This window comes from Trachurus trachurus, assembly GCF_905171665.1.
Source record: "Trachurus trachurus genome assembly, chromosome: 1".
Taxonomy (NCBI): Eukaryota; Metazoa; Chordata; class Actinopteri; order Carangiformes; family Carangidae; genus Trachurus; species Trachurus trachurus.
Genome location: NC_139891.1, coordinates 18,986,761 through 19,009,201, shown reverse-complemented (window position 1 = coordinate 19,009,201; position 22,441 = coordinate 18,986,761). Strand labels below are relative to the sequence as shown.

General features: G+C 42.1%; 3 protein-coding genes across 6 annotated transcripts; 2 read left to right on the top strand and 1 right to left on the bottom strand.

Moving 5' to 3' along the window:
• The first annotated feature begins 802 nt into the window (after window positions 1-802).
• On the top strand, window positions 803-4,942 carry rps6 (ribosomal protein S6). Its single transcript, XM_083975950.1, has 6 exons — window positions 803-918; window positions 1,582-1,713; window positions 2,283-2,493; window positions 3,060-3,206; window positions 4,173-4,330; window positions 4,810-4,942. Exons 1-6 carry the CDS (start codon window positions 913-915, stop codon window positions 4,903-4,905), a joined length of 750 nt encoding a protein of 249 aa, XP_083832076.1. The 5' UTR covers window positions 803-912; the 3' UTR covers window positions 4,906-4,942.
• Window positions 4,943-5,922: 980 nt separating this feature from the next.
• Window positions 5,923-9,925, bottom strand: LOC310989074 (uncharacterized protein). Of its 2 annotated transcripts, XM_083975964.1 has the most exons (3): window positions 7,493-9,925; window positions 7,267-7,409; window positions 5,923-6,322 (listed from the first exon to the last, which is right to left on the bottom strand). In XM_083975964.1, the coding sequence occupies exons 1-3, from the start codon at window positions 7,728-7,730 to the stop codon at window positions 5,996-5,998; spliced, it is 708 nt and encodes a 235-aa protein (XP_083832090.1). In that variant the 5' UTR covers window positions 7,731-9,925; the 3' UTR covers window positions 5,923-5,995. The 2 variants fall into 2 exon arrangements, 1 of the variants encoding a protein (XP_083832090.1); XR_014595517.1 differs by lacking the exon at window positions 7,493-9,925 and having other exon boundaries at window positions 6,183-6,322; window positions 7,260-7,397.
• On the top strand, window positions 6,185-20,403 carry LOC310989004 (WD40 repeat-containing protein SMU1-like). 3 transcript variants are annotated; one of them, XM_083975846.1, is made up of 13 exons: window positions 6,185-6,343; window positions 12,699-12,909; window positions 13,051-13,203; window positions 13,297-13,413; window positions 14,002-14,124; window positions 14,601-14,720; window positions 14,909-15,025; window positions 15,237-15,364; window positions 17,169-17,295; window positions 17,399-17,560; window positions 18,297-18,449; window positions 18,602-19,426; window positions 19,490-20,403. In XM_083975846.1, exons 1-12 carry the CDS (start codon window positions 6,318-6,320, stop codon window positions 18,698-18,700), a joined length of 1,536 nt encoding a protein of 511 aa, XP_083831972.1. In that variant the 5' UTR covers window positions 6,185-6,317; the 3' UTR covers window positions 18,701-19,426; window positions 19,490-20,403. The 3 variants fall into 3 exon arrangements, with proteins under 3 accessions (XP_083831972.1, XP_083831973.1, XP_083831971.1); XM_083975847.1 differs by lacking the exon at window positions 6,185-6,343 and adding an exon at window positions 7,262-7,389; XM_083975845.1 differs by lacking the exon at window positions 6,185-6,343 and adding an exon at window positions 10,008-11,128.
• Window positions 20,404-22,441: the final 2,038 nt, after the last annotated feature.

Sequence of the window (22,441 nt, the reverse complement as noted above, 5' to 3'; positions counted from 1 at the left end):
AAACAAACCTACTCATACTCATCCTCTAGTGGGGGTAATTATCGTTCTGAATAGTGTAACTATGTAGAGGTCACAGCTCCTTTTGTGCAGAACGACTCAATACTGCCTGCTGTTGCTTTCTGTACTATTTCCAATGGTGGAAGTTTTACTCAGGTCCTTAATTACAGTGAAGGTGCCAATCAAACAATAAATAAAAACTTCTAGTTCTAGTTGATAAGCTGCAAAAGCATGTCACTTGCTCAAAATAGATAGTTCATTCCTCAAAAGCAAGTATTCATGTCAATGAAACTGTCAGTGTCATCAAAATGAGAAGTCCTGACACCATTGTTTATGAACAAGATAGTCAAATGACTTTGTCATGTTTTCATTATGTGTTTTATAATGCAAAATAGTCAGATCTTTGTGACACTACCTTAAATGAAATGAGGACTATTAGTTTTATAGGGAATGACTGTTCAGCATTCATAGTTCATTTTGACTGACAAGACATATAAGCAAATGATAATGTTATAAAACAGCAGAGAATTCCAAAAGCATTTGCAATTTGTTCAAATGAATGAGAAATTGCTACTATGATGTGCATAAATTACTAAATGTTGTGGAGGTTGCACTGAGGATTTTCATTCTGATCAGAGAAAAGCACAAAAGCGACTGAGAAAAACTGTAATTTGTAATTTGACTACAGTTACAAATTAATTTAGTAGGGCGAAACCAATGATATTTCCCCAGAAATAAAATGAAGGAATAAAAGAGCAGAAAGCCAGCCTTGATTAGTCTGATAACCTTCAGGTTTGTCTGATCACAAAACTACATCGAATCAGTTATCGCGAGATCACGGAGCCTATGTGAGACCACGGGGCGGATATCCGGTCTCTTTTCCGTGGCGGACCGTCGTTGGGTCGGTTTGGCAAAATGAAGGTACAACATTTCTCTAACCGTTTGTCTATGTGTAAAGCATCTTTATTTTAAATATTCACGTATATTTGAAGCCACGATTGTGAACTGTAAACCGAACTAGTTTGACGCGGCAATCGCGGCTCTGACATGGAGGATGAGTTTTGATTGTGATGAGTTGTTAGCACCGGTCCTGAGCCGTGGAAACATGGCGGATCATGGGAGAGAGAAATGTGCCCCGAGTTCAACTCTCAGTTAACTCCAATACACAGTTTTCAGACTCGAGTAGCTCCCGTTAAACCACCTGGTTGCAATGTTATAACAGCAAAACGTCAGCTATTAATCCGGCTGTATTCACACTAGTGAGCGGTGTTTGTAGTAGGTTTAGTTTAGCATTAGCAGGCTGTGAGTCAGTAGCCGCCGGTAGGCTACAGCCGCTAGCAGGCCTCCTGTGTAGCTCTCTGTGAGTTTAACAAACCTACTCGTCTCTATACTCACACGTGTGTGCTTTTCTCTTACCCGTTAGTCATCAAGTAACTTTTTATCTATTCCCATCTTATTTCGCGCTGTGTTATCCCAGCTATACCTACCTGTAGTGGTTCATCTGTCACGACCTACGTGGAGAAAACCCGGCATGTCAGACAGAGTTACACCTGCTAACAACTTATTTTTTTCTCCCACCTGCAGCTGAACATCTCATTTCCCGCTACTGGCTGCCAGAAGCTGATTGAAGTTGATGATGAGCGTAAGCTGAGGACCTTCTATGAGAAGCGTATGGCCACTGAGGTCCCCGCTGACCCCCTGGGCGATGAGTGGAAGGTACGTGGTGATGCACAACACCCCTGTTTGTCTTATAGTTGTGGTGTGATACTAGCAGTTTGGGTTGGGTGAAGAGGCTCTACATGGGTATAATTCATGTGGCACACCAGTAGACCCTTTTTGACTGGTCTGTAGTCATTAAGGGGGGACAGCGTGTTGCCAAAGAAACAGTGGAGATGCTACCAAATACGTTCAGGCCACACACCTGGCTGAAGGTAACAGCATCACTCTCTCAGTTCCCCTCCATCCTAAATAAATAACTAGGTATCTAAGCGTAGTGAAGTCTGTAAAAGTTGCTGTCTTGTCTTGCTCCAGTTCAGGATGTGCTGGAAGTTAAAACACCAACCCACAGAGTATCGGTTGGCCTGTTCAAACTTCTGAGCCATGGCTGCTAATTTCTTGTTTCTTGTGGCCATGTGGTTATTACTCTACCCAGCCACGGTTAAAACTCTCAGGACATCAAAGTTTATGTGGTCAAAATTCAGCTTGATTTTAAATATGAAAGACATTCTGATTGTTTTTTTGCACCATGTATGAGATGTCCGAATTTGCGGTCTCCGTTTTTGCAGGGTTACGTGGTGCGCATCAGCGGAGGCAATGACAAGCAGGGCTTCCCCATGAAGCAGGGTGTGCTGACCCATGGTCGCGTGCGTCTGCTGCTCAGCAAGGGACACTCCTGCTACCGTCCCCGCAGGACAGGCGAGCGTAAACGCAAGTCCGTGCGTGGTTGCATCGTTGATGCCAACCTCAGTGTTCTGAACTTGGTCATCGTCAAGAAAGGTGAAAACATGTTCAATGTGATTCTTTTGAACTTTTATGGAAATACTGAATTACACATGAAAGCAAACCTGTTATTCAACAGATACACGTAGTTAACACTACAATTGAAATGTGGGGTATCTGTTAATATTGCATGTGAACGACGGCACACCAGTAGACCCTTTCTGACTGGTCTGTAGTCATTAAGGGGGGACAGCGTGTTGCCAGAGTAACTGCGGAGCTGCTTACCAGATGCGACCAGACCGACTAACCATGGATGGTTGAACTGCATTGCTCTCCCATTAACACTAGTATCAGGCCGACACCAAAGCCGGTGCTTGTAATAAATGTTACTAAACTCGGTATTGACTCCGAAATTATTTTAGAAATTCCTTTATCTATAACTGTGGCAGTTTCCTGTTGACTGGTACTGAGAAAACTACAGCTTTCTGCATTTTGATTCGATTTAATTTTTTTTGTCATTTTTCAAAGTCATGTAAACACTCAAATAAGCTGTGCAGTCTGCTAGTCAATCTCATTTTTATCAATAAGAAATACTCATGTTGTCCTGACCTGGCTGCTTTCAGGTGAGAAGGACATTCCCGGGCTGACCGACAGCACCGTCCCTCGCCGTCTTGGACCCAAGAGGGCCAGCAAGATCCGCAAGCTCTTCAACCTGGCTAAGGAGGATGATGTTAGGCAGTATGTTGTCAGGAGACCCTTGACTAAAGAAGGTAAGGCTGAAGAGGGTTTCTTTTTTTTTTTTAAGTTAAGCCTACAAGTGACACTTGACTGAAGATATTTTCAGTTTGGTCACTGAAGCTTGAAGTCATCATGAGCTACTTGAGTGGCCTCAAGTAAATTGCAGTAGCCTTTGAAAATGAGATTAAATTGAGTTTGAGAATGTACGAGGTTGTGACCAAAATATTAAAGTCCTAAAATCGCTGTTTAAGTGCAGCGGAAATTAGTCTAGCCACTGCTTGGCTTATGGAGCTGTGTATATGTAATGTCAGGTGCTGTTGGTAAATAAAAACTTGACAATTGCAGACCATAACAAGTTATGTTGCCAACTTGATGAATATGTGCACATTACCCATGTTCATATTTTCTTTATTCGCTTTATGTACTACTTATAAACGTAAACCTGTGCATATTGATGTTTAAGTAACATGGTATAAAATAAGCCTCATGTATTAAGCACCTCAATATTAAGCATCTTGTCTGGATTCATTAAAAGTGTGATGCAATTGGAAAGACTCACAAGGACTCAAATGTTGACTCGGAAGCATTCAGGTGTTACCAACTCCAACCTGGCAGTGGTTACTGATTAGATGTCATGGTAGTAAATAGTAATTTTACAGTGACAGAATGTCACTTGCATTTATCAATAAAGGGGAACTAAACATGACTTAATTGGTCAGATGATGCTCAGTTAGAGGCTTTCTGTCCTTTCAGGCGCTTGAATGTCGGTACAGTCGGTCACTGGGTGATTGGTTGATGGCAGAACTAAAATGGGGTCAGTAAAGTGGTGGATAAAATGGGAACTATGATGTGACCCAGTGTTGCTCATCACTTGCAAAGCCACTACAGCTGTTAGTGAGATGGTTACTCATGGTAGCATTTATGCAGCATCGCCCTAACCCTTTTGACACCCGGCACTTACCCGCACCATTGAACTTCATCTGCTTTCTCTCGGACAGGCAAGAAGCCCAGAACTAAGGCTCCCAGGATCCAGAGACTGGTGACGCCCCGCGTGCTGCAGCACAAGCGCCGCCGTATCGCCCTCAAGAGACAGCGCACCCAGAAGAACAAGGAGGAGGCCTCTGAGTATGCCAAGCTGCTGGCCAAGAGGATGAAGGTATGCATCTGTTTCTCTTATAACACTGTACACAGAAATATGTGAAAAGGAAAGCACCCCCCCTTATTAAACAGCTTCAGTGACCAGAAGTAATTGATGTGTGAAAGCTGAATTGAAATGCACCAAACACTGGAGCTACTGCATTTAACAGAAAAAATGTTTAATTGATCCATCTTAAAATGTGTGTCACTACTCCAACCTATCAGTGCAGCCAATTTGTTAAGTTGTTTGATATCAGTAAAGCTTGGTTTGTTCTGGTGGTAAATTCTTTAAAACTAATATGGGCAGAGATCATAGAGGATTATGGTCCTTTGTTGAATTTGCATATCGTTGCCAGTTTTTATTTTCTTGCCTTTTTTCCATCTCCAGATCAGATTGAATAGTGTAATTTGCAGTGGGTAATGGGGATATTGATTTGTGTGTACATGGCTGCTGTGCTGAAAAAAAAACTCTTGACACATATTTGTTCTTGATAACAGGAGGCCAAGGAGAAGCGCCAGGAACAGATCGCCAAGAGGCGCCGTCTTTCTTCTCTGAGGGCATCCACATCCAAGTCAGAGTCCAGCCAAAAGTGAAATCACAGTCAAATAAAGTAATGTTTTGCTGAAAAAACTGTCTGTGTGGAGTAACTGATTTAACATTTTCCCAGTTCCTATAATTGTAGGTTTGTGTGTGAATGTGATGTACTGTAAAGCGCTTTGGGTATCGTTCAGGTATAGCAAAAGCGCTATATAAATACAGACCATTTACCATTTACTAGTTGGATTATATTATTAGACTCTATGATAAATCACTGCATGGTAGATGTCTAAACTCTGGCATATAATCAAAACATACAGTAGTTTAATAGAGGCAGTAACCCTCCATAGAAAAAGAAAATGGTTTTAAAATTGCTTTCATTAAGAATGCATCAGATTGTGATGAGTTAAACGTTCTCCATAGGTTTCAACCTGCATCTCATTTCAGTAGCATTAAAGGCTCAGTGCAGTCCTGTTGCCAAACAAGTCGAGCTGCTAAATGTTTATCCATATAAACAAATCTGTTAGCACTAGGATCTTGTTTTGGAGTATCTACATGATCAGTGCTACAAGCTCTACATTTCCCAGCTGTGATTACAGTGATGACTTAAAGGGACAACGAGGAGTTTCTATTTGGTTATAAAAAAGTCTCACGTTAATGTGGATGAATCTCCGCTACCCACACTTGTTAATGGGCCCATTTTCGATAATATATTTTGTCTCAAATCGTTGTTTTATTAGTAGTGGTGGAAATGCTGGTCGAGCCGACAGCGTTTCCTTACTTTCGGTTTTGCGGCGAGTCATGAGAATAACGCCGCTGAATCGCCGTTTATGGTCGGAACTACGACGGTATGTGATCGTCTTCGAACCTCTGACTTTAATTATTGATGAATGAAAACATGAATCCGTCTTGCGCCGGTCAAAGAATTTTACGGTGCGCGCGGAGGCTCAAATGTAGTGTGAAAACGCTTCGCTTTTCCAAAACTCCTCGTCCCTTTAAGGATCAAACCTTTTTGTGCAAAACCAAGTGGAAGCTGCCAGACTCAGGACAAGAATACAAAGTTCATGGCTCTTCAAACAACTTTTATTTTGCACCACTTAGTGAGCTGTTGGACATTCAACACAAACATGCAGTAATAAGTCCACATCAACGACACATAGACCCCTTTACATTACACCCAATAGGCCTCCTCGGTGGACGGGGAGGTGTGGCCTGTCGGTTGCCCTGGACGATGTGCTGAGGAGAGGAGACCTCAGCTGCTCCGTTACCGTTGACATATCTAGTCACTTGACTAGACTGGTTTTGTTCAGACGTTGGGCAGCACAAGTTGTACATGAGGGAGATGTAGAACAGCACAGACACAGCCTGATGCTGCAAGTACTGAGGTAAGCGCTGGACGCTCCTGGTCATGGTCAACCTCGTCTTCTGAAGGTCCTGGACCAGAGCTGAAGACCTGGACAAAATCACCATGACCTGTGGAGTAAAAGACAAAAGGTGGATTCAGTAAAGATAACATTAAATGACCTTTTGCACAGAGGACAGTAACAGGTCTATACTGTGGACAGACTAATAGATAAACAGCAGTATGTTGTTACTGTGTCATAACATGGGAATATCAAACTTGTCTTCCTCTAAACTCGTCATACTTCCACCCCTGCGTTGAAAGTTGTTATACATTTTAGAAATTGTAATCAGCCATGAGATGAGCAGATTGATGGCACTGCACTTGTCTTGATCTTGTTGAGTATATTGGGAATATGACAGTGACAAGAAGCCTCCATCAGCCAAGAAACAGTCCTACACATGAACACCTGCTGATACCACAACCTGTTATTCAACCACTTTTGGTACAGATTAAACAAACCAGAGGACGTGTTGCTATGTAAACTAACAATGTGCTGGGTTTTATTGCAAAAAGTAGGACTGAGTTTGTTGACCTCCGACTGTAGATCAGGTAACTGGTAACTTACTCTGAACTTGGACCGTTTAGTGGCAGGTTTTCTATAATAAGGTGGTATAAAAAGTCAGTATTCAAATACTGTAGCACATTCATTTGAAGAGGTTGAGGGGGTCATCATAATTTTGCTGAACTGAAAGGTTCCTCATACCAGGAACAGGTTCACGTTGGCAGATTGTTAACATTTAGTCAGAGCTTAGCTTTAACATTTCAGATATTACGGGTATTAATCTTCTCATTTAATAAATTTGAAATATGTCCCCCCACCCCGAGTGTGGAGTGTGGAGGCACACCCACACATTCCCTTCATCCCTTTGGTAGCAGTTGTGTTGACGTATGTTTTGTTTTTAAAACATTCTGTATGTTGCCAATAAAGATGTCTATCTATCTATAATACGAAGCAAAGCCGCTATATTCAAAAAAAGTTAAACTATTTCAATAAATTGTACTCACAGCTCACCTGGACAGAGTGGATCTTGGCCCCGGCCTTCTTGTAGCTCCTCCTACACAGTTTGGCAGAAAGTGAAACCAGTCGCACAGGGAAACCTCTCCTGAGTGCAGGAGCCTCGAAGCCGTTCACCAGGTGAGCAGCTGCTTCATCTCCTGTAGAGTCGATAAAGAACAGCAACTTCTGAATATGACATTGTGCTGGTTCACATCAGCAACTCCAACGTTACACTACATACTTTCTTCCTGCTCAGTGGGAGGAAGCACGCGGTCCATCAGAGCCTCTGACACGTCCAGGGCAGAGTCCAGTCCCACAGCTGCCACACTGACCGCCCTCTCCACCAGAGTCTGGTCCGTCTCATTAACCTGCTGCATCCCTGCCACCAGCCACGCCACTGTGTACTGCACACAGTCCATGGTGCCGTTTACTGCGATGTTCACCACATCCTGGACATCATGCACCTTGTTCCTGGCCATGGCCACAACCTGAGCGATAAAACCAGAGTGGGAACTACAACACTGTGCAGCTTGTGGAGCTTATTAGGATGTTAGAGAGAGAGAGAGAAAGAAGTGTCACCTGCTCCGTGGGAGTGTGAAGCACAGGGAACGTGGTCTCCAACCAGTCCAGACCTTTACAGGCCACAACATTTGCAGTGGAAACTGTGGAAATATTTGAGGATGAAGCTGCTGACAAGTTCTCGATACAACAGATACAGTCAGTGCCGACCCTGCAGTTGATTTATGAATCATCTTCTCTGTCCAAATTAAACATGCAGTCCTGACTAGCACTTGACTATTAATTTAGTTATAAACTATTCACTGTTATTTATGTAGGACTGCTCAGGAATTTCACTTATTTTCAGCTGCATGAGAGGGTGTGACCAACTGAAAAAGGTTCCCACGACACATTATTAATTATTGACCCTTTTCAATCAGTTAGTTAGTTATCAAAAATTATATAATGGCCTACAATAAGATATTAGTTTGGACACTCACCCCTGTGGTCAGGCCCTAATGGTCACAATCGACAATTTTGATAATTGAGTAATGTTGTTAACTAAGGACAAAATCTTGCTTCAAACTTGTCACATCTTAGAGTTCACCCATATCCTTTTTGATTTTAAGTTCAAGGTGTGTTGGGCCTTTACAGTAAAAAGGGTAAACATTCATCTAGATCATTTATCGTTTCAGCCCTAATGTAAACTCACTAGCTGCTATGTCAAAACCCCACTGGCATTCAAGGCACAGAGTGGGTGGACCATATGAAAACACAACCTGACACCACACAGTACAATACTAACTCTGGGGCTCCAGTGAAACAATGACAGGTGAGGCTCTGTCACAGGCTGCTGAGCCTAAAGCTGTCACGCTCTTCTCCAGCACCTCACACACCGCCCTCAGGTGTGTGTGGCTGTGTTTAGTGCCACTGTACAAGACGGACAGTTTGTTGCAAGCCGAGCGAACCAGGGGCAGCTCCACGAGTCGAGCAGCTGCGCTCGGGGTTTTCTGCAAGAATTCACGAACTGATCAGATCCACACACACAGTGAAATCAAGTCAACAACATCTGGACGTCAACTCCTAATTTTCCTGCTCGTTCATAGTTGTAGGCAAGTCTATGTGTAGATGATCTCATGGGAGTTTTCTGGTACCATGGTGTTGATGCCGTTTGAGTAGAAGAGGCAAGAAACCGAGGCAGGTTCCTAGTCCTTGATTGTTCTCACCTGGTTGTTGTTGTTGTTCAGCGGCATCTTTCGTTCACTTAAACAAAGGAGAGAAGTTGGTTTAATTGATGCATTCAGGATTTAATTTCAATTTTAGGCTGTTTTATAGTTTTTAACGTGTTAAATGAGACAATGAAGTTACAGCACTCACCTCTATTTCCATAGAAAAACGTTCTCCGACGCTGCCTGGTCAGGGGTCTTAATTAGCAACTCACCTGTTCCCCTGAACTGTGAGATCACGGGGGTGTTCTCGCGAGATGTTAACGCAATTTTGATATTGCATTTGTTTGTCTCGTTGTTTTTGAGGCACCGAGCAAAGTAGGAGGCCATAGCCTATAGCCTACTCAAATGAAAATAATTTATGATTCACAGCAAGTAGATGTTCACATCTCCTGCGTTAAAACTAGGCCTACGTCACGTGTGTCTGACTACATGTGTGATGATGATCAATAAAAATGTCTGTGGGTTATCAAACAGTTCGCCAGACTGTCCAAAGCCCCGACAGTCTAAATTATGTGCTGTAGCCTATTGGAACAAGTCAGCATTGTCATCATGTCCATAATGTCCGCCAACCTGCTTTTTTTCTTTTCTATCGGTGCCTGCAGACGGAGATGCCCGGACAGTGTAGGGCTGGAGGCAATCGATCACAAATATCAAAGTTGACGTCATCGCTGTGAGCAGGATTTGAACCTGCGCGGGGAAACCCCATTGGATTTCGAATCCAACGCCTTGACCACTCGGCCATCACAGCTCGGACACACGATGGCTCCTCCAAGATCGTAACTTCAGAGACGATCAGTCAGTTCATCTATCAGTGCCGAGGAGATGTGGGAACGCGATGCTGCAGTGCTCAAGGCAAAAACACCAGTTGAATAAATCTTGCTGGTAACACTGGTCTGTGAGCACAGCTGGAACATCTGCAGACAGTGGGTCTGATCAACAGCTGACACACATATTATATTATATAGCCTATATATATATATTTTTTTTTTTTTCTTTTACAGACATAGTATTATGGGTCTATAGTATACTGTCCCTGTCCATATAATCCTGACTTACTGTAGGCCTATCATAAATAGGTTAGTTTTGTTATATAATTTACTAGCAGGCTTATTCTTGTCTAGGCCTACTTGTCTGTAAGCCTATTGATTCTTGTGAAGCATCATGCAGCCAGGATATTAAAGCTGTAACTGAATTGACAACATGGCTGTTCTGCAGTTACTCTGCTGATTTCATGCTGCAGCACCAGTTAAACGTGCCGTAACGTGTCTCTCGTGCACCTGCTCACCAACAGGTTTATGTGCAGATGTGTGGGACTATGAGCAAGGGGCAGGGAGAGTTAATTGATAAACATATAACAAACACAGTCGGCCATGGGGAGTAGGTAGGCTAGTGGTGGGCAAGTTTCCAGCGTCCCCAGCAGACCCTCTGTGCGTCGTTTTCAGGCTGCTGCCCCCTCTGCCTCTTTACCTCATTAAGCTACAGCATCAGGAAAACCCGCAGTGTGTAATGGCAGGAAAACACGGTGGTGATGGTGGTGGTAATAATAACAGCTGATTATCATCGTGAAAACAGGCTTCTTCTGCTTCAGTGAGAGGAATAAAACGCACTGCTCAGGCTGAAGCTGTTCCTGCGGCTCAGACGCACTCAGCTCTGTTTCTGCATATTGATGAGTGGAACTGACGTGATTTTTTTTAGAGGACGTTTGTTGGGATGTTGTGGCTCCTGAAGATACGAGCACGCTTTGAGCCACGAGGGTCTGTCCGCGGTGCTGATGCTGCGTATACATCCCCTCGCTCACAACGTGCCCACCACCAAATCTCTCTCCTCCAACATCATGCGTCAGGCAGGGAGGGAGGAGGGGGGGGGTGTGGGGTGTGCAGCTACGAGACTTTGTGTGGTGGTGGTGGTGGCGGCGGCAGTCACAGGGTTTGGGACTGCTGCCCACCGCAATAAAAAATGCTGGAGACGCCGTAGAAGCACGTGTAGTGGGTGGTCCTCAGCACACGTCTTTCACGTGGCTCTAGCGAGCAGAGAGCGCGAGCGGAGCCGCCACAGCGTCAGTCCGGTGCAGCAGCGGCACAAGACACCAGCAGCATCAACAGCAGCAGCAGCAGCAGCAGCAGCATGGCAGTGGAGATGGAGCCCTCGGAGTAAGTGATCCTCCTGTCAGGTTTTATTTACTGAATGACAACTTTTCAGTGACAGTTTAGAGGTAATGATGATAATGATGAGTCAAGGTGTGAGACTGCAGAAAGCAAACAAAAAAAAAAATACATTTTTGTGAGTTGATTTATTGTTGATGTCCAGCTGTATGATACGCGCTAAGATTGTTATGTGTGACTTCACTGATAAGGAATTATCAGGTTATTTTTCTGTGATGTTTGCATCACTTTTTAAAGTTACATATATTCCCTCTCATATTATTACAAATATCTTATCATATTTCTCGAGGCATGGCACGTGCGTAAATGTTTTTTTTTTTCTTTAAATCATTCGTCTTCTGCTCTGACGCTGTTATTTATTATCTGCGCACGGTGTGAGAGAAAACACATGTGGAGCCTCCCATCCCATCACAGACACGCTCATTGTAAATATGCTGTTTACCGTGGTCCAGTATACAGCAACATCTGGGCTGAGCTGCGATGTTCTGCTGATTGTGCTGAGACAGAGGCGGGACCGGGCTGTTTTTGCAGTCATAATATACACACCCGCGCGCACATGCACTATAGCGTCTGCTTCATCCTCATGTGCCTGTTGATCTAATAATAGTCTCTCCACCCCTGACAAGGACGTGGGTTGTGCGTTTTTATTGGTTTTCCTCTTCACATTCACATTGTTGTCAAACTGAAACTCATCCCCGTGGTTGGTGGGGAGCTAAACTGGAGTAAATGCAGCATCAGTGGGTGTTAATCCAGTCACCAAGATGTGTCAGTGATTCATGTGTTTGTATGAAAGTGCACATGGAAGACCATAACACTCCAGTCCTGCAGACTGACACTGACAGGGTCTGGTGAGGGGACACAGCAGCAGAGGCAGGAAAATGTCCAGCAGGTGGCTCTGAAGTCAGTAGAGTCCACGTGAAGCAGCATCCTCTTGTCTTATTTTGACCTCCACCGCTTCTATTAATATTTGTATTATTTGTGATCTATTATTCTCAATTTAAGCCACTGGCTTTTATTGTGATGGTGGAAACAACAGCTGAAACAACATCTGGGAATCCTAGTGTTTAAACATGCAGCTGGTTGCTCAGGATAATTAGAGTAATAGAGAGTGTGAATGACACTGACGTCGCCCTCGGAAAATAACACAGCAAGGCCAATGTATCTGTGTAGTGCATAATGCCTAAAGCTCATTCAATGTGATCAACAGAAAATAAAAGAAGCATAGAAATAGAAAAGCAGAAAGCTGTTTCAAGCACAAATTTATCACAGATCAGATAAATATTTAAAGTACAGGATTATACGATTAAATTAAGGCAGTGGAGAATAGAGCTTCTTCCTAAAGCAAGTTTGGGCAAATTTTACCTCAAAGATATAAGACACAAATCCCGTGAAACAGAATCAGAGTAGGCCTACTCACTTGTTATTGTTTCCATACGACTGAATCGTGAATCCAGGCACTTCAACAGCTACGCACAATTGTAACCCCTCCTCCCCTACAGTCGTTGTACGAGCGTGTAAGTTGAGACTGTGTTTGTCCCCCGCTCTCGTCTCTCTGCAGTGTGATCCGCCTGATAATGCAGTATTTGAAGGAGAACAACCTCTACCGAACCCTGACCACCTTACAGGAGGAAACCACAGTCTCCCTCAACACGGTGGAGAGTATCGACAGCTTCATCGCAGACATACAGAGTGGACACTGGGACTGTGTCCTGTTGGCCATCGAGTCCCTCAAGTTACCCGACAACACACTCATCGATCTTTATGAGCAGGTGAGCGTCTCAAGCAGCCTGTTCTTCACTTCCTCTTTTAATTACTGTCGTGGTGGCGCTGTGATTAGCCCTGTCGTTCCTACCACGTTTCAAAGACATGCACACAAGGTTGATTTAAGACTCTAAATTCTCTTCCAACAGGTTGTAATGGAGCTGATCGAAATGAGAGAGGTGGGGGCGGCTCGCTCTCTCCTGAGACAAACTGACCCCATGATCATGCTGAAGCAGACTCAGCCGGAGAGGTACGGCCACCTGGAGAACCTGCTGACGTGCTCCTACTTTGACCCCAGAGAGGTGAGACTGTCAAGATCTTTTACTTGCCCTCAAACAGTTGCACAATAAACACGAGCTTCACAAAGCAACGTCCTCGTCCTTCCTTTTTTGCAGGCGTACCCCAAAGGCAGCAGCAAGGAGAAGAGGCGCAGGGTGATAGCAGAGGCGCTGGTGAGGGAGGTCAGCGTGGTGCCTCCGTCTCGCCTCATGGGGCTGCTGGAGCAAGTCGGTGTGAGTATACTGATCAATATTCTTATCAATACTCACTCTAATTATCTGACTCGTGAAGCTACTTAATCTTAGCTTCTCAGTCCGTGTTCGTACTGTTTTTCCCACCTCATTTCACGGCTCTTAAAGACAAATACTAAAAACATATATTATTGAAATCATCATTCTATCTTAATTGATTATGTCACACGTGTCCCCAGTTGTGTTTTTAACATTCAGTTTAACCTTTAGTGATATTTTAACATCAAGAGCGATGCCAAAATCTTCTTTAAAGAAATACATCCCACTGATTCCTTTCCTTTTTTTGTTGCGCTTGTTGGGATCTGCCAGTCAAAATATTTTAAGGGACACAAAATGTTTTCACTGCCTTGTCAGTCAGAACCAGTGTAATACCACGTGATGGACAAATACAAATCTTTCTAAACACTTTCTATTGTAAAAACACACAAATTAAACAGTAAATGTGTCTTTCCAGTGATCTATTGTTTAGAGCTGATTCACCACAATGCACCATTTTTTTTTCTATGATTGAGTTTTTTATTAGTATAGGACTGAGGAGGAAATTAACTCTCTCTCCTTCCTGCTCCACAGTCTATGAGACTACAGCAGTTCCCAGGTCATCTCTCCCCAGACATCCCCATTGAAACAAATGGCTGCAAGGAGAGGCATGTGGAGAAGGAGAGCTGTCCAACACAACTGTACCGTCACATCAAGGTGAACAACTCAGCACAGTGACACTGATTCTACAGTGATGAGGACTTTCTTTACTTTCACAGTTTGTAATAGTGAGACTTTGCTTTGATTTTTAAATCCCTGTTCATTAACCCCCCCCGATATATTTAGTACACACACACACACACACACACACACACACACACACACACACACACACACACACACACACACTCAAAACTAATTTCTTTTCTCACCTGAAGCACTAGTCTCAGGCTCTGGCTGTGCTGTTATCTCTTGTCCAGATGGAGCCGCCCTGAGCTGCTCATCCTTGTTAGGGTTAGACGTGAGCGTGGTCAGCGCCTAATGTCTCCCCGAGGTCACTTCATCATAACTTGGTGTTGTTTCTCTGTGCTTCTGGATCACAGACTACAAACCAAACAGGGAGGCATGTTTTCTGGAAGTTAGTCGAGTGTTGACGAGTCAGTTTTGTGTTGTTGTTTTTTTTAAATTGGCAGTTTGGCCGACGATCACATGTGGAGTGTGCCCGTTTCTCACCTGATGGAAAATACTTGATCACTGGATCAGTGGACGGGTTCATCGAGGTCTGGAACTTCTACACTGGAAAAATTAGTAAAGTAAGTAATGTATTTATATTTCTAATTTATTGCTTTTGTACTATTTGAAGTAGTTGGAAAAAAGATTGGAAACAAATTTCTTCATATGCATTTTAGATTTTATTATCGATTCTCTCATTTTATTTGTGTTTATTGTTTTTCTCTGTCTGATGATGATGTGTGTGTGTGTGTTTGCATGAATGAAACAGGATTTAAAGTACCAGTCCCAGGATAGTTTCATGATGATGGATGATGCTGTGCTGTGTATGTGCTTCAGTCAGGACACAGATCTACTTGCAACCGGAGCTCAGAACGGCAAAATAAAGGTTGGACCATCTGATTAAGTCATTCTACTGTGTGGTAATTATTATTTTTGCCTATGTCAGCAAACAGTGAGCATCGTTCTTTTTTCTGTGTGGAAAGAAGCGGTGCCAGGACAAATCTGAAAAGTGTGCTATAGTCATAATGAGTCACTTAACCTTTTTCTCTGCTAAAATGTGTATGCTGTGTGTTTTTGTTGTTGTTGTTGGTGTGTAGGTGTGGAAGATCCAGAGTGGCTTGTGCTTGCGCAGGTTTGAGCACGCTCACAGCAAAGGTGTGACCTGTCTGAGCTTCTCCAAGGACAACAACCAGATCCTCAGTGCGTCGTTTGACCAGACCATCAGGTGGGATGTGTAACAGCATTATGACCATAAGCACACACCGCAAAAACCTCTATCTGCACAACCGACACAGTGACACTAATAAACAAGTAGCTAATAACATCACTTGTCTAAGCTGAACCTCACTTTTTTTTATATTTAAGTATATTTTTTGGCCTTTTTTGCCTTTATTGGATAGCACACAGTGAGATAGACAGGAAAGGGGGAGGCAGAGAGAGGGGGAATGACATGCAGGAAAGGTCTGCCCGACGCGGGATTCGAACCGGGGACGCTTGTGTTGAGGACTTTAGCCTCTACATGGGGCGGCCACGCACCGCCCCCTGAACCTCACTTTTAGACGAACTGTAAACACATTGTGCAATCATACTGGGCTTTGTGGCAGTGTTACAGTAACTCAATATACTGTTTCATATCAAAAAGATCTTTACATGCAATAAAAATAATGTGCTACATCAGTGAGTTGAAATAGATTAAAGGTATCCAGAATAGAGATCTCCAACCCAACCTTTAATACCTAATAAATTCGATATTAATTTTTAAAGTGAAGTAAATACCAGAATCCCTAAATGATGAACCAGTAAAACAAAAACATGCTGCTTAGAGTCTTGTTGTGGCAGATCTCAGCTTGTCTGCTGTGGGAGGAAGTGAGAGCTCTCACTGACCTCAGACAAGACTCACTGAAGTTTCAGAGGTGTGAGCTCAGCTGGAGAAGGCAGCGAGTTATTTCTACGTCCCACAGTGGATTAGAAAAGTGTTGCTACAGCATTGACAAGTAGAGAAGATGGAAAAACAACTGGCAGTTTATTATTTCTCTTTTGGGCACATTCATAGCTGTGATGTCTTCATGAAAAATTCTTAACTTATTCATTTTCTTAACTCAATTCACCAGACCACCTTTTTTTTAAAAAAAACCAAAATGATACACTAACCATAAAACCATCAAGGTAATAGCTGTAGCTATAGGTTATGTATTCATAAGCAGTTGTGACTGTGATGGATTCCAACTATGGTATACTTGCAATCTTTTACTGTAAATATACAGTATGTGTATAATTTTGGGGTCATTATTAGATCATTTCAATGAAAACCAAGCAGTAAATGAGGTAAATTATTAGAGATTTCTTTGTTTCTTCATTGTCCAATTAAACATCAACTAATTGGAATTGGACAGAGTTGCTTTTTTAGATGTAGTAAATGTATTTCCATGGATACGTCTTGTATCAGTAGGTAATGCCTGGTGTCACATGTTGCTTGACTGCACCAAGCACCTGAATGTGAAGATGCAAGTCTGTGTTTCCCCTCCTTCTTCTCATTTTCTCAGACACACACACAGTGTTTATACCCTCATAACTGAGGAGTAAAGTATTTATTTCTGACCCTGGGGGCTGTGGGTGGAGTTTTTCATCACTCAGTCTTGGAAGCACACGTGCTGTGTGGGTGCTGCTCAGATACCATGTGCTCAGGCACGAAGCTGCAACATGTTCCTCTGCTTTACTTCCACCGTGCCGAGACTCCCAATTGTTTATATATGTGAAACCATCCTCCAGAGATGGAGTGAATCAGTGAGCATTAGGCATTTTTGTCATGGTTTTAGCTAATCTGCACCCAGTCGCTCCACAGTCAGCAGCTAAAAATAACACCAGCAGCTCAGCAACACGTTTTTGTCTGCTCTCAAGAAAAATCCCCTCTGGAGTCGAGCAGAGGTGGTGGATGTCTTCATGAGTCAGAGCTGCTGCTGATTTGATTTCAGTATGTTTATGTCTCTCCTCAGCCTTTGATGTCAATTATGAAACATTGTCACTTTCAGAATCCACGAGCTGCGGTCAGGAAAGACGCTGAAGGAGCTGAGCGGCCACTCATCGTTTGTAAATGACGCATCTTTCACTCAAGATGGGTTTCACATCATCAGCGCCTCATCTGATGGCACCGTTAAGGTACAATGAGCAGTTACAATATGGATCCATAATTAATGACTATAACTCAGCTCTGGGGAAGTGCTGTGTCTGACTGTGGGTCTGTCTACTGTGTGTTTCTCAGATCTGGAACACAAAGACTTGCGACTGCGGCCACACTTTCAAATCACTGTCCCGGACGTCAGAGATCCCCGTCAACAACGTGATCCCTCTACCACAGAGCCCAGACCACTTTGTGGTTTGTAACCACTCCAACAAAGTGGTTGTCATGAGCCTGCATGGTCAGGTAAGAGCTCTGTGTGATCAGATATCTCTAATCATTATAAAATCTTAAAAGGTTCTTTGATATGAAGATAAACTGGAATTTCTGCCTCACTCATTGATGAAGGAATCAGACTATTATTATCAGTAATTATCATATCCATATAATTCTCAGTTAATTCTTTTGTCTGTAAAATGTCAGCTTTATTATTTCCCACAGGTCAGGATGATGTATTAAAATCTCTTGTTTTATTTGACAAAGAACCCAAAACTCACATTTTTAGTCATATGTGGTGCAGAGAGGAATCACATGTGCTATTTTGAGAAGATGTTTGGTTGTTCTGCCAAAAAAATTATTAAAATCACAAACCAATATGAAAAAATTGTAAAATATCAAATTAATTAATTAAAATTAAATATGACTCATGTTTGTTGACGATATTGTCAATTCTGCCTGAACAAAGCAACCAGCACCTCTGAAGCGCAATAAATAAAATCCACTGTATCTTCCTTGTTTAATTCATACAAGTATAAAAAACAAAACAATTTAAACTTTACGTTAAGATACGATAAGCTTTAGATAAGCCAAGATAAACTAAGCCAGCTCTGACTCTTGCATGTGTGGTATTGACCTTTTCATCAAACTTTTGTCAATTATTTTCAGTTTTTTTTCCATCTACTTCAGTCTTTCCCTTTATTTATCAAGTTTTACTTTGCTCAGACACCCACATGATACCTGAACGTCTCCTCTCCCTCCTCAGACTGTGAAGACCTTCAGCACAGAGAGAAAGGAGGGAACAGACTTTGTGTGTTGCGCCGTGTCGCCCCGTGGGGAGTGGATCTACTGTGTGGGCGAGGACTTAGTGCTGTACTGCTTCAACTACGCCTCAGGAAAGCTGGAAAAAACACTGACCGTAAGCTCTGCTGCTAATATAATCAAAGACAGCTCATCATCACACTTTTCATCTGCAGTTATATTTGGTCTGACTTGATCTTCTGACTGTGCATCAGTCCCACGGCAACTAGCAGCAGCTCACTGATGATCTGTGTCCGTCTGCACCCACAGGTTCATGAGAAAGACGTTATCGGCATCGCTCACCATCCACACGAGAATCTCATCGCCACATACAGCGAGGATGGCCTCCTGCGGCTATGGAAGCCTTAAAAAGTATCACCTGCATCATCCTATGGAGGACCTAAAGAGCCATGCACACAGTTGAAAAGCAATTAATTTATTTCTGTCTAAAACACATGAACTTAATCTCCACATGGATTTGCAAAGTTGACATGAAGCTGTATGCTTTTTTTTTAACGTCATCTCAGCAAACTTCATCTGCAGGATGTGATTTGACAAAGTGGTTTCCACAGTCAAGAATTAACATTACATATTTGAACATTTTTGTTTCTTTTTTTATTGTCAAATATTGTTTAATTCATCTTTTTTTCTTTTTTTTTTCTTGTGAAATTTAAAAAGTAACAATTTCAGGAAAAATCTTGGCACATGTTTAGATAGAAAAATATATATATAAGTGAAGTCCAAGTAAATACACAAGGAAATGACAAATATAATCTTTTCAATCCCTTTAGAAAATAACAAAATTATTTTCTTTTCTTTAAAGATGTAAATCTTTAAAATCAGGTTGAAAATACATGGTTGCATCTATATTAAGCTTCTCTGGGATAAACTCAGACTCCATTCAAGGTCTCACACGTGCAGACAGTCCAGTGCAGGTATAGACAACAGCAGGCAGGATGAACAACCCTTGAAGTAAACACATGGAAAAGGCTGGAAGGTGATGCACACACAAGGAGATACAAGACAATCTGGCAGAGAGCAAAGGAGGTAGCAGGTGCAGTTTATAAACAGGAGCAGCAGGAGGCAGGTAAGTGGGTGGAGACAGGTGAGGATGATGAAGGAGGCGGGAAACACAGGAAGGCAGAGGTGATGCGACAGAGACACAACAGATTTAAAAGAAAAAAATACGACAAGATGACACAGTTTGTTAGGGACTATTTTCAGCAGCAGATGTATGAAAAGCAACCGCCCCATGTAGCCATGTTCATAGTTATGAAGGACCGTGCTTGTGTGTTGTGATCACTTTGCGCAGATGATACCTGTCGGTGGGATCAATTATCTGCTTGCTTGATAGCCAACAAGATACAAATTTTGCCAATTTACAAACCTCATTTAATTAGGTCCCAATAAATCTATTACAATGCCAAATATCTATGAATCAGTTTTAAGCTTTATTAACTGTTGCATCGCTGTCTAGGTCCTCTGTACTGTACACACTCTTCCTCATGGATCCAACTTCACCAGTGCAGTTTAAATCCCCATTTTCATCTCTTCTGTCTTTATTAGACATGAAAATGCATGATGGTGAACTGTCGTGAAAAATATTTATGATAAAAACTGCCTCATGTTTGGGCATAAACAAACAATATCAGGTAAATGAATTGTCAGCATTTTGTTTATAAAAAGATACTTTTGTAATTTTGATTCAGATGATGATAATGATTTGTTTAACCCTGCATGCTACCTCAGTTACACTGTCGAAATGTGGCTCTGCAATACTTTTGAGTTAATGATGCATGATGACTAAGAGCTCCAGTGACACATGCTGTATCCTGTGTATATAATAAATGTGTTCAACGCGGTCACATCACTGTAATTGGTGTTCCTGTGCATCAATGGGACATGTACTCCTGCAAGCAACAGAGCTACTGCCTCACCCAGTATTTATTATTTGTACTCTCTGGTACTTTCGTCTGTCATCTGTCACTGTACTATCAATTATCTGTCCCTGAGGTAAAATAATGTAAATTCACTGCACTCTATTTTCTCTATTGTATGATGTATATATAACACTGCCAGCCATGTCAATAATAGTTATCAATAAAATTCAAAAAATCTTGATCTGTCACTTTGACTGCTTCATTTTACCACAATATTTCTGTTGTATTCCTTTAATAACAAAGTATATTTTTTACTATCAGACAGCCAAATTTAGAGTCATATAAAATCCACAATACAAGATTCTCATCTGTTTATTGAATGAATGTTATAATTGTGGATTTTAATTTTGATCTATTAGTACATGAGACTAGACAATTAGTTTAATCATCAACTCATTATCAAACACTCAGGGAACATCAATCATTAACAGTAAAGTTGGCTGTTGACCATCTACATTTTTAATTTTATCCAATTGGACATGTTAAATTGTGTTACAATTAGTGTATGTTTTCTTGAATTATGGTCAAAAATGTGTGTGGTGAGTGACCTTTGTCCACCAAATTCTAATCAGTTCATCCTTGAGTCCAAATTCATGTTTGTAACAAATGATGAAGAAATTCCCTGGAGGTGTTAGTGAAATATCAAGTCAAGTCAAGTCAAGTCATTTTTATTTCTAGAGCACATTTAAAAACAACAGATGTTGACCAAAGTGCTTTACATACAAGATTAATTCAAGCAAAGACAGGACAGACACAAAGAAGCATTAAAACAACAAGTGAGTGGGAATAATGGTAGGCCTATGGGAGGTTCTCATGAGACTGAGTTAAAAGCCAGAGAGAAGAGATAAGTTTTTAGCTGAGTTTTAAAGATGTCTATGGAGGGTGAAGATCTGATTGTTTGTGGGAGACTATTCCATAGTTTGGGACCAATAGCTGAGAAGGCTCTGTCACCTCTTGTTTTTAGTTTTGTAGGTGGGATGAACAGCAGTGACTTGTCAGTGGATCTGAGCAGACGAGAAGTGGAATAGGGGGTGAGGAGTTCTGTGATGTAATCAGGTGCTAATCCATGCAATGCTTTAAAAACAAATAAAAGTATCTTAAACTGAATTCTATATTTAACTGGTAACCAGTGAAGAGTAGCCAGTACAGGTGAGATATGGTCGATCTTTCTGGTACCAGTAATAAGTCTTGCTGCTGCATTTTGAATTAGCTGTAAACGAGATAGGGCTGATTGGGTGATTCCGGAGTAGAGAGAATTACAGTAGTCTAGTCGGGAGGAAATGAAAGCGTGAACCAAGGTTTCTAAATCTTTGGGTAACAGGAATGATTTGAGTTTTGCAATGGATCTAAGATGGAAAAAGCTTGTGCTGACTACTGAATTGATCTGTTTGTCGAATTTGAATCCAGAGTCGAAGATGACACCAAGGTTTTTTGCATGCTGTTTTAGATGTGAGGATAGAGGACCAAGAGCACTGATGATGGAGGAGGGAGTGTCTGTGGGGCCAAAAACTAGGAGCTCGGTTTTATTTTGGTTGAGCTGAAGGAAACTTCGGGCCATCCAGGATTTGATATCCTTAATACATTGTAGTAATACACTGATACTACCCAGGTTAGATATTTTTAACGGGAGGTATAACTGTGAGTCATCAGCATAACAGTGGTATGAGATATTGTACTTTCTTAAGATGGAGCCCAGAGGAAGTATGTATAAGGAGAAGAGGATAGGTCCTAAGATGGAGCCTTGTGGAACCCCCCAAGGAATGGATACAGAGGAAGAGTGCATATCGTGCATTTGCACAGAGGCTGATCGACCTTGGAGGTATGAGGAAAACCACTGAAGGGCCAGTCCTTGGATACCAGCAAGATGTTCTAGGTGGTCTAAAAGGATGGAGTGGTCTACGGTATCGAAAGCTGCTGAAAGATCTAATAGAATCAGAATGCAATGATTCCCAGAGTCTAGAGATGTTAATAAATCATTACTAACCCTCAGTAGCGCAGATTCTGTACTGTGTTTTTTTCTGAAACCAGATTGAAATTTGTCCAAAATGCCGTGACTGTCAAGATATGAGGTGAGTTGTGTGAATACAACTTTTTCCAGAATCTTTGAGATGAATGACAGTTTGGATATGGGACGATAGTTACCTGGGTCAGATGGATCTAGATTTTCTTT